Source organism: Aquarana catesbeiana, linkage group LG13 (assembly GCF_042186555.1).
Source record: "Aquarana catesbeiana isolate 2022-GZ linkage group LG13, ASM4218655v1, whole genome shotgun sequence".
Classification (NCBI taxonomy): Eukaryota; Metazoa; Chordata; class Amphibia; order Anura; family Ranidae; genus Aquarana; species Aquarana catesbeiana.
This window is the reverse complement of record NC_133336.1, coordinates 160421142-160433643: the sequence shown is the minus strand read 5'-3', so window position 1 is coordinate 160433643 and position 12502 is coordinate 160421142. Positions and strand designations below refer to the sequence as shown.

Sequence of the window (12502 nt, the reverse complement as noted above, 5' to 3'; positions counted from 1 at the left end):
AGTACTTTCAGACTAGAGCTAGAGCAAGTGCACAGCAAGTGAAGTCAAAGAAAAGTTAGCACTTATAAATCATTAACACCAGAGGGTCTATTGTCGTTTTACCAGATATCAGCAATGGCAGCCCATATATTTATTTTATAATAGTTGGACCAGACAATTGGAGTACCACACCAAAATGTTGAAGTGTATGAAAGAGATTTTATTCCAAACATGTATTAAACTTAATAGCCAATGCAATTCAGAAGCCACATTTGCCCCTTCATCAAAAAATGTTTTTAAAAAAATAGAAAAATAATACAAATTCAAATTTGTATTTTTTTTTATACATTTAAACCCTAATATCAATGGAAATTAAGCAGAAAAATTGTATACTGTATAATTTCTTATGACTTAAATCATAAGCCCAGGACTTGGATATTTATTGTAAAAAAGAGACTGTTCATTTAAGCAGAGTCCAGTGAGATTTGAAAATGAGTCACATGTCTGAGTATTATCATTATAATTGTGAAAGCTTTGTAAATTGAGTCTATCAAGTTTGATACTGAACTAAAGTATGACTTGGAAAAGACAGCTATTGCTTTATACACATAAATTCCTTCTATAGCCTTCTGGTGCCATGTGTTCTCTTTTGTATCTATCCAAGTTTTCCCCCACAGGTTGTAAACACTCTGCACTTTTGTACATTGTAGAGTCTAAGAGCTCATATGCACTGTACATTTGTGCTGTGGTGCATTGCAGTACAAAGTTAATCACACCCCCAATGCAAATCTACAGTGCTTTGTAACTCACAGATGCATATGCTCTGTGTGCTTTGCATTGCTCTGGGCTGAAAACAATTGTGCAAGACCTATTTTTGCTCAGGTTGAGTTTCCGTGACAACTAATTATTTTGAATGCTCTGCCTAATGCAGTGTGCCTCAACATACCAAAATGCTTGCAATGCAGCAAGTTGTGTTTTCATGTAAACAAGACCTAACATAAAAAGAGTAGTAGTCTGAACATTTATGTAGCCATTTGTGGGAATATTGTTTATTTGAAAAAGATGGAGCCCACTAAAAAAATATAAAGAGCAATAAAAAATTCACTTCCCTCCAAACAAAAGAAAAGGCATTTTGTCTGGATTTCTACTATAATGTTTAGTTTATTATGATTTTATTGCTATATTTTATTTTGTTTCATTGAACACTCACAGCCTAAATATGTGTTTCAATGAACAGTAACAGAGGTGCTTTAACGTTTTTGTGAACCCTTTGAAATTTTTAATATTTCTATATCACCATAAAGGTGAACTGTTTTTTACCCAAGTCCTAAACTACACCATGAGAACCTTATTAAATATGGGAGTCAACACTTAAACTTTCCTTTGTAAGAAAAAGTATGCTCTAAGGCATATATGTACCTTTTAAAAACAGTTAATTCAAAGAGGAAATTTGCTTTAGGTATAGGTTAATAATCAGGTATGAGTTTGGAAGACCTGCCTTATTTATTCGTCAGAAATCTGGGCCTTCACCATTCCAGTCTGAACTTAACAACAAGGTTCTTAGACTCTAGGAAGGCATTTTTAAGGATCTCTGAAAAACACTGGGCTGAAAAATGCTAAAATGCTATTTCTTCAGAGTTTTGTACTCAACCAGTCCAATGTCAAGTCAATCATATAAAAATGGAACGATTCAACATCTATTACTCTCACCAGGAGTGACCAACCAACAATGACCCCACCGAGACCACAGCATGTAATACTTCAAGAGGTCCCAAGGAACTTCAGACCAAAGTCTAGGAAAGTAAAGGCTTCTCTTGCATTAGTTATGTCAGTATTCATGCGTCCACCATCAAGAAAACACTCAACATTGGTGTTCATGGCTGGGTTGCAAGGGGAAAGCCACTAGTATCCAAAAATAACATTACTGCCCATCTTCAGTTTGAGAAGGACCACATGGATAAGTCAGAAGACTATTGAAAAAATGTTTTGTGAACACATGAAACCATACAAACGTTTTGGTTTGAATAAAAAAGCATTGGGTTTGGCAAAAGGCAAACACTGCAAGCCAGCATAAGAACCTGTGAAACACCAGTGGTGATATTTTCACAGTCTGAGCCTGCTTTTCTTTTTGTTAGGTTGCTATCATTGATGGAACTATGAAACAATGTACTCCACAAAGAATTGTCTGAGAACAGAAGCTTAAGAGAAAGTGAGTCATGCAGCTAGACATCAATCCTAAACACATAAGTTAATCTAACAAAACACAGTTAACCACTTCAACCTCAGAAGGATTTGCCCCTTAATGACCAGGTCATTTTTTGCGATACGGCACTGCATCATTTTAACTGACAGTTGCGCGGTTGTACGATGCTGTACCCAAACAACGTTTTTTTCCCACAAATAGAGCTTTCTTTCGCTGGTATTTGATCACCTCTGCGGTTTTTATTTTTTGCACTATAAACAAAAAAGACCAACAATTTTTTAAAAAAACAATATTTTTAACTTTTTGCTAAAATAAATATCCCCCAAAAATTTTTGAAAAACAAATTTCTTCATCAGTTTTATGCCAATATGTATTCTACATATTTATGGGGAAAAAATCGCAATAAGCGTGTATTGATTGGTTTGCTCAAAAGTTATAGCGTCTTATAGGGGATAGATTTATGCCATTTTTTTATTTATTATTCTTTTTACTAGTAATGGCAGTGATCAGCAATTTTTATCAGGACTGCAACATTGCGGAGGACAGATCAGACACTTTTGACACTTTTTTGGGACCATTGACATTTATACAGCGACCAGTGCTATAAAAATACACTGATTACTGTGTAAATGTCACTGGCAGGGAAGGGGTTAACACTAGGGGCGATCAAGGAGTTAAATGTGTTCCCTCGTGTGTTTATAACTATGTGGGGATGGGACTCACTGGTGGAGGAGGATCATTGCTGTTCCTAATTACTAGGAGCAGACGATCTGTCTCTCCTCCCCTGACAGAACCGGGATTTGTGTGTTTACACACACAGATCTCCGTTCTGGCTCTCATGCCCGCAAACGCGGGTGGCCACATGCATCGGGTCCCCCACCGTGCTGGGGGCACGTGTGCCTGCTAAGGCTCTTAAAGGAGCCGACGTAACTATGCGGTGGTTCACGCAGGGCTGCCAACTGTAGTGATATAATAATATGTAGTGCAGGTAGAGAGTGGGTATGATAATTAATTAGTAAGTACTCTTCCGCAGCAACCCAATTCTTCCAGAGAGATGCTCTTTATTGACTTCCAACACAGAACAAAGTCCACAGATGACAAAAATATCCAGCAGAGTATATCATTCAGAGCCCCATGTTCCTAGGTCTGTGTCTTCATACACAGATAAGCCTAACTATTGACTATAGACTGAACACCATGTAATATTCACTAGACATTGAATGGCTGAGCAATTTGATTGGCCGTCTCCATTTAGGACTTTGATTTGCTTTAGAAAGACAACAACCCCCAGCCGTGAACAGCTGCAGTCATAAACCGCCCCAATCTGCACTCCCGCATATCAACATCAACAAGTCCTCTTTGATATGTGTAATTAGATTAACATATACCACCTGAACACCTACATTCCTAATCTGTATTCTTCCATATTAACATCAACAAGTCCCCTTTGATATACTAGTACCCAGGGACGTAGTTTCTGCTAGGTCAATATTTTACTGTATGTGTACATATATATAATAGTATAATATCCCACATAAATCGGCGAACGTATTACAACATTACAACACCAACCTGTCGCAGTACATGTACGTTAGCCGGTCGGGAAGTGGTTAAAGAACAATAAAGTTAAGTATTATTGCAACAAAGGTTCAGTTACACTTATAGCAAAGCTCCTATGACAATGAGCTCTCCCTTCTAGTCTTATACTCATCTGTCTCTGTTTCAGTGAGAATTGGATTATCCAGCCACTTTTCAAAACGTTTTCCTGGCCAGGGCTTTTGCCGGTGCCATGAAATGCATTCCTTTGTACTTCTTTTGGTACAGTTAATTGGTAATGTTTTGGAATGTCCAAAAGTCCGGAATTTAAAGCCCATACTATCTTTAGGTTTGCTTAGAACCACTGTCATGTTTTTTATTGCTGGCTGTGTATCCATTTACAAGATTCACCCTTTCTAGTCGTCCCGTAACTATCTGAAAATGACACTCAGTCTTACAATATTTTCTTTCAGTTCCTGTTGTGTTTATGGGACAAGAAGTGAATCAAAATGTCCCACTACAAAAAATATATATACTTTAATCCCATGGAAATGTCGTGGAAGGACCTAAAGCAGGAAGTTCCATTAAAAAAAGCAGACCGGTATCACTGAGTAGAAGCCGTTTTGTAAAAAGTAATAGGCTACAATTCCTCCAAGCTGATCGTCACAGTTACCAGAAGCATTTAGTTGCAGTTACTGCTGCCCAAGGGAAACGCACCAGTTACTGATGGCAAAGGTTCACACTCTTTTACCACAAACCAATATCTACTAACTAATTTTCCTCAGTTTCAGTAATTGACCAAGCGATATGTTTTTTACTTACATTTTCAAACAATTTACCTCCACGCTTCACTAGCTTAGTAACAAGCATGACATCACATTAGTTAATTTTAGGACTTTGGCAAATAACAGATTACGTCTTAAGTCATATTTATGCAGAGATCTTAGTAACGCAAAAGGGTTCAGAAGTGTTAAAGCACCACTGTGCATTCTCATTTCTGCTGCCCAAATTGAGTATTAAATGGACTTTCACATCAAACAATTATCGGGCATGGAGAAGATATACCTGATATACATGAAAAATTAAACTTGTATCAAAGATTTTCATTTCCTGCCTAATTAGGTTGCAGGCAACTTTTTTACATTTTGCACCTGTAAAGAAACATTTGATGACTTATGCAAAAACCAAGCATCTTCTTGAATGGCTCTCAAATGAAAATGCTTCTGTTGTAACTGCTTCTCTGCTCACCTTTCTATACTGCTTCTGTTTCTCTATTATGTTATTGTAGTTTAGCATCTCTACAGCTTGCTTAGCTGAATATTTGCATGCCTAGCAATATGGTACCTTCATTCAAAGTACACTTTATTCTTTTTTTTTCAATTACCTCTGTTCTTTAGCAAATTAGAAGGCCGGATGAAAACAAAGCCGTTACTAATAGAGTTGGATCCTTAAAAGTAAATATACTTTAAAACCTTATGTAAAAATATATACTAAAGCCCTTTGTCTTATTATTTTTATTTTATTGTTGTTTTGTTTGTAGCTTATTTGTTTTACTTGTCTAATTTGTTTTTATTTTAATTAATTTAATTAACAAAAAAATGCCAACCCTAGTCTGTTTATAGTGCTCAGTGAAGAGGTAACTTCCTGTTTGGTGTATTGGCCACAATGTTGATTTATTTGGAATCAAGTCATTGAGACTTATGATCACTCATGGACAATATAAAAATACAAAGGGGGTTATTTATTTAGATGTATATAGGGGTTTATGATCCAAGTGGTCAAATGTGATAAACAGTACATATCTGCAATTTTAGGTCAGCCTAACAGTAAAACAACTGCATGTACTAGCTGTTAAAATGAGAAAAGACAGATTGTAGGATTATCTGAAAAAAGACAAAATTATTTGCAGCCTCTCTGTGTGCACAAACCTTCAGGCAGCTCTCTAAAGCCCCGTATCAGCAGGCTTTTTGGGCTTGTGTCAATGGACAGATGCAGCTTGCTTTTTTTGCATTTCAGATCAGTTTGAGACATTTCTGAGATCTTTCAGAGTTCACTGGCAGATGTGTTTGGCCTGCAGTGAACTGCTAACATACATTTGACCTCATTTTAATCTGACTAAACCTATTTCAAGCTGCTTATACACTCCTGTTGACTTTGCATGGGGAGTAATGTGAAAAGCCTGCCTACACAGACCCTAAAGCACTTTATTCACTTATGTGTCACGTCAAGAGATTCCTGCTATTAAGTCACTTTTGAAAAAAATATCTGTCACTCTTCAGACTTTATAGGAAAAACGAATTAAGTAAACACCCACTAGAACAGCCTGCTTTCCAGGCACTAGGGTGGAAATTAGAGAGGTGCTTATACAAACACATAAGCCCTAATGCATTAAACTTCAATGGGGTTTAAGCATGCTAAAAGAAATACAAGAAAAGAAGAGGTTTGGGACTTTGAATGAGGTGTGTAACTATAAATTGGTAAATTGAAACATGAACAGGGTGGTAGTGCATAAAGACCAGAAATAGTAAAAAGTATTTAGTAAATAGCCCCAATGCCAGATTGTAAATCGTTGTAATATATGATGTTTAAAAATGACAAAGATGCATATGATAAGACATATACAAAGCAATCATAGCACCTGAGCATGGGAATATAAAACTCAGAGCTGGTTGCATGAACATTTAGGATGACTATGAAGACTGGATACACGATAGCAAATATTCCTGTAAAACCCACATGTGAGGGTGCAGTTTTATGCGAGAAATTGCAAACTAATTTGCTTGACGCATTTTGTGGTAATACGCTCCACCTCCTCAGGATCAGGTGCAATCAAACATATGTACAAAAAGTATGCAAACAATAAGGTTGAATGGTTGACAAAGGATATATGTATTTATGTTCTATATGACAAGAAAGGGAGCGGGGGAGAAAAGGAAAAATTCCCACCAAATTGATACATTCTGCTACATATGTTTACTTAGCGCAGAGTGTTGCATGTGGTGCTAGGGGTCAAAGGCCGGTTTAGGAACATCAAGCAAATTAGGCTGCAATTTCTTGTGTCAAACTGCACCCGTACATGTAGATTTTACAGTAATAGTAATATCCAGTTTTTATGCAACCAGCTCTGAGTTTTATATGCCCATGTTCATGTGCTATGATTGCGATGTATATGTCTTATCATATGTATCTTTGTAAGTATAAACATGATGTTTTACAATCTGCCGTTGGGGCTATTTAATAAATACTTTTTAATATTGTTTCTGGTTTTTATGCACTACCTCTCTGTTCATATGTTTCAATCAGGGGCGTAACTAGAAATAGCAGGGTCCCATAGCAAAATGTTGTATGGGGCCCCCCTGCAAACAACCCCCCCTTACAGCTCCCCTAGTGTCAATGCAGCGTGACCTGTGCCACATACAGCGTGACCTGTGCCCAATACAGCGTAACCTGTGCCCCATACAGCGTGACCTGTGCCCAATACAGCCTGGTCTGCCTGTGCCCCATACAGCCCCACCTATGCCGAGGAAGAGGCAAGCCACCCGGATCAGCAGAGAGCGTGATTTCCCGCTGTAATAGCTTTCATTTGAATTTCCTGTCTTCCCGGGGCTCATCGTCACATAGCCCCACCTCTTGGCCTGACGCCTTTGATGACGTCACATGTCCCGCATTGGATCGGTGTTCTGTCTATCAAAGGCACCGGGCCAAAAGGTGAAGCTATGTGACTTGAGCCCCGGGAACACAGGAAGTTCTAATGAAAGCTCTTCCATCGGGCAATTCAGCTCTCTGCTGAAACGGACAGCTCGCCTCTTCCTTTCCTCTCTCTTCCCCTGGCTGGGAGACTGTGCCGGCGGTGCTCTTATCCTCACTGGCCCCACTCGGCCCGCATGGGTCGCTATGGTGGTAGTTATGCCCCTGGTTTCAATTTACCAATTGTTAGTTGTTAGCACCTCATTCAAAGTCCCAAACCTCTTCTTTTCCTATATAGTTAGGGATGGAGGCACATGTAGTTATGTGCCTCATTTAAAATCCCAAAACCCCCTCCTTTTTTTTTTAATGAAATACAGTATTGTTGACTGAAAGGCCATTTTGGCATACCTTAAAAGCTGCTTGAAATTTGATGAGTCAGGGTCAAAGACACTTAAGTATGTAAGCATTCAGCTTAACTACTAAAGCCCATTGGTAATTACTCAGAAAACCCTCAATAGATCAAAATACAAACATCAAACAAACATATGACAAGCAGGTATACCTTAAGTGCTGGGAGCTGACTGATATTTACCAGTAATGATGTGTGTGCCCACGTCAGACTCATGACTCCTTCTCTTCCCTGTGTGTACCTTACAATATTATAGGCCCATCTTTCATTGACTTCAACAGGGCTCCCCTGATTGGTGGAAGGATGTTACCCCTCTCCTCCCTCCGGGCGTATCTCCTCCAAGATTGGACAATTTCCCCTTCCCCTTAATTTAGCATGGCTCTGCCCCTCACTAGCACCTCCTCTCTTGGGGAGATAATTAGTTTGAAGAGAAATTAATTAAAGAGAAGGTCATCACCTTCTCTTGAATGGGGCACTTTACTATGCATGATCATAGCCGGGGCAAATTGTCCATTCCTGAACAGATCAAAGAAATATTTTCAGTATTTCAAACACCCTTTGAAGTGGATAAAGGTTGGTTAACACAGGGGGCTACAAGGCCTTTATCTAGCTAATGATTTCGGCCCTGTGAAGTCTCCACTACAGTATTTAACTCTGATGGTATCTCTTACTTGCATTTGAATTTACGACAGGTAAATAGCAGAGCATCTCCCATATCACACACACACCTAACATTCCTGCAGATCAGAAGGAACTGTTGAATGAATGAGGTTCTCAATCTAAAGCCTGTCATATGTGTACAGCTAGCTATGGTAACCCCTTACCAACAACAATATTTCATACACACTAAGACCCCTTTCACACTGGGGCGGTTTGCAGGCGGTATTGCGCTAAAAATACCGCCTGCAAACCGCCCCTAAACAGCCTCCGCTGTTTGTTCAGTGTGAAAGCCCGAGGGCTTTCACACTGAAGCGGTGCGCAGGCAGGACGGTGAAAAAAGTCCTGCAAACCGTTTTTTTGGAGCGGTGAAGGAGCAGTGTATTCACCGCTCCTGCCCATTGAAATCAATGGGACAGCGCGGCAATACCGCGGCTATAGCCGCGCTGTACGAGGGATTTTAACCCTTTTTCGGCTGCCAGCGGGGGTTAAAACCGCACCGCTAGCAGCCGAATACCGCTGCAAGAACGACGGTACAGCAGCGCTAAAAATAGTGCTGTTGTACCGCCGACGCCCCCATCGCCCCAGTGTAAAAGGGGCCTTAACCTTGTTTCTTATTCTAAGATATTTATATATATATATATATATATATATATATATATACACAAATATTCCCAGTTGCTAATGGAGATTACTCACCAACTCCTCATAATGCAACACATCCATATACTATTAGTTTCTTTGCAAAAACAACCCCACATTGATGAGAGTACAATGCAGATGCAACTAACATAGAGCCTTATTTTCTAAACCATTCAAAGGGCAAAGTGATAAATGGTAAGTGCAGGAACTCATAGCAGCTCATAAGAATTCATTCTGCTGAAGCAACACCATTGTTTAATGACTTGCAATTGGTTGCCTTGGGTTACTGCACCTAATATTTAACCTTTTTTTCCACGCATTGTTTATTGATAAGAGCAATAGCTCCTATATGTAGAAGGCTTCTTTTAAGAGCAATACTTTTTTTTACCCCCTTTAAGGGTAAATTTTAAGAATCCCTTGGAATTATTGATTATGCTAATTAAGAGTGACTGTACTTTAGTCTGTGTGAACAAGTGTATTATGCATATTAATATTTTGGCCTGAACACCCATTTTATCAAAATGTAATTAATAGGCATCATACATGTATTGCGACTGATTAATCACAAGTAGTATTAGCTAGCCAGATTTTGTCCATTTTTATATCCACCATCTGTCCCTTCATCTTTTTGTTTGACTCCTGCAGAGAATTACAGACTCGTATACCGACAGATTGATGTAGCTTTTAAAAATACATGTAAAGATTATTGAAGAATATATAAGTGGATTAATTTTTTTTTTTTTTTTAATATAGTTCTGCTTTATTAGCCTTCTAGTGTAATTTGTTTCTGGTCATTTATGTGTTGGGAGATATAAATTACTGATAACACGTTTCAGAACCCTAAGAATTTTTCAGAATTTCTGCATGATTAACTCCTGTGATGTGACCTTTAACTTAGCCATAATAACCTAAAAAATGTGTGCCTGTTGGGGCATAATAAAATTGGTTGTAAAATGGATATGCTGCAAAAACATACTTGTTTGTCAAACGAAAGAAACACAAAATAGTAAACGGCCCTTACAATTAGAAATATGTTGTATGGTATAAAAAGACAGTCTTACTTAAAAGAGAACACACACATTTTATGTTGCCATCATTTTTTGAATAAATGGTTGTTTATTCAATCAAGTGCAAAGTGAAATGTAAAACTTATGTGAAACTTTAGGGTAATGATAACTTGAAACGTTTTTGCATTTACCTATACCGCTGATATAAGGCTTGCGCAATATTTCACCTGTTCAGTCAAAAAAAATTCTGGTACCCCTGATGATGTAATTTATGACAAAACGATTGTCGGGATAGTTACATACACATGCTGCTGCGTCTGTGCAATCACTACTTGAAATTCACGAGAAACGTATCTGTCTGATCTGTTGATTGTGACATGATCATAGCTTGGACTTTTATGTAAGTTTACTGTTTAATAAACCGGATGTTGAGACAGTATTACACTATGTGGAGTCCTTTTGTCTCCTAAACACTTTGCTATCGAGGCTTCCTAATACTGCATCCTGTATCCTGAGTTCCTGTGAACCTCCTGGTGTATACCATCCACGGCCATAGGAGTGGAACGTCCGGGTTTCTTTCTCAGTGGATCAGAGATCCAGCTAAGCGCTGTGTGACCTCTCTGAGTAAGAGGGGTCGCTGGCTTTCCGGTAAGCCTCCATTTTTGATTATGGTGATGGGTGTCACTCAGTCAGGTGTATGATCATCCTTTCCAAACACTCTTTTCTCCCATGGGATGTTCTTTGATGGAATCCAGCTTTATATGATCTTTTTGTTTGCACAGTTGTACTTTATTCACATATGATGTAATTTTGCATATGTGTCTTCAAACTTTGTTCACAGTTATTATTGTTTATATATAATTGAATATAATTGATTGTCTGCCTATTTGTTTGTATTCACACGAATGCACTTTTATATTATATATTTTATTTTTTTAGCACTGCACTCTTTCTATATATAAAAAAAATTCTAAGTTGATCTTTACCAAATTTTCCTGAAATAAAGTATGGCCTGATAAAAAGAACTTCAGATGACCTATTGTTTTTTTCATTAGACTGAAACGGCTTATTAAAGGGGTTTTGAAATTATTTGAACCGCCATCAATCTATAATAAGACAGGTAATTTTGATCATTTTGTCTGCTCTCCCTAACCTACAAAAATGAATATGAGAGCACACTATGCAAGTCCTGAAATAGATAACAAACTCAGGCTAATATTCTCTTGCACTGGATAACATCTGTATTTGTGGCTTTTGACTTGGTTATTGACCATTCATTGCTAATTTCACAAAGATTAATTTTAATGAGGTTTTAAAGAATTTGTAGGAAAAAAAAACATGAAAAGCACTCTTTAACCACTTCAGCCCCGGAAGGATTTACCCCCTTCCTGACCAAGCCCTTTTTTTGCGATACGGCACTGCATCACTTTAACTGACAATTGCGTGGTCCTGCGATGTTGTGCCCTAACAAAATTTTTTCCCACAAATAGAGATTGCTTTTGGTGGTATTTGATCACCTCTGCGGTTTTTATATAAACAAAAAAAAGCAATATTTTTTACTTTTTGCTATAATAGATATCCCCCAAAAATATTTAAAAAAACAAATATCTTCCTCAGTCCAAGGAGGAGGAGCCTGTGACTTTTCCAGCAGTGTCTGTGTGTGTTTGCACTGGCGATGGATGAGGAGCCTCCAGCGCTTAGCTGAATGCAGCTGATCATTTTTCTTTCATGCGATCATGCGAATGGGGATATGTGAGTGAGATTAGTATTATTACATTTAACATCACTCTGGTTTAAATCTCTGCGCAATGGATTTGTTTTCTGTGTTTGCTTTGCATATCGTGGAAATTTGCTGAAAAACGAAAATATCCCACCATAAACCAACGGCAGTTTAATTGTGAAATTGGTATTGAACCTGTTGCTATTTATTTTAAAGCACACTCATCATTGAACCTCCTATCATTTATTTTGGCTTACCTATAAGATCCTGATACTCTTTTACAAAGGACAATTTTGGTACATAATTTATGGTTGTTTTATCTGTGTCTATTCATCTATTAAGTGTATGTTAATTCTAAGGAGGACTGCTTATTAATTATTCACAGTCATATATTTATAGATAATGTTTTGTAAAGTCACATATTTATGGTAATTTAGGACACTAAGGTGCGCTATTAAGAGGTTAATATCAGCGCAATTATTCACTTGTATTCAGTCTTCCTCAGTTTAGGCCATGTATTGGGGGATGGGCTCACTAGAACATGACAGCTCACTGCTCCCGATCACTGTGAGCAGTAGATCCCTGTCATGTTGCTAGGCAGAACAGGGAAATGCCTTGTTTACATAGACATTTCCCTGTTCTGCCCCTCTGTGTCACAATCG

At 38.1% G+C, this 12502-nt stretch overlaps 1 protein-coding gene across 27 annotated transcripts in view; it reads left to right on the top strand.

Annotated features, from left to right (window-relative positions):
* Positions 1-12502, top strand: part of GPHN (gephyrin) — an 877053-nt gene that overhangs the window by 655169 nt on the left and 209382 nt on the right. For 15 of the 27 annotated variants that reach the window (XM_073610658.1, XM_073610659.1, XM_073610665.1 and 12 more), the window contains one exon: positions 5116-5172. The exons of the other annotated variants lie outside the window; for them this stretch is intronic. In XM_073610658.1, the coding sequence (XP_073466759.1) occupies positions 5116-5172 (57 nt within the window). The remainder of the gene's footprint in view (positions 1-5115; positions 5173-12502) is intronic. 27 annotated transcript variants of the gene reach the window in all.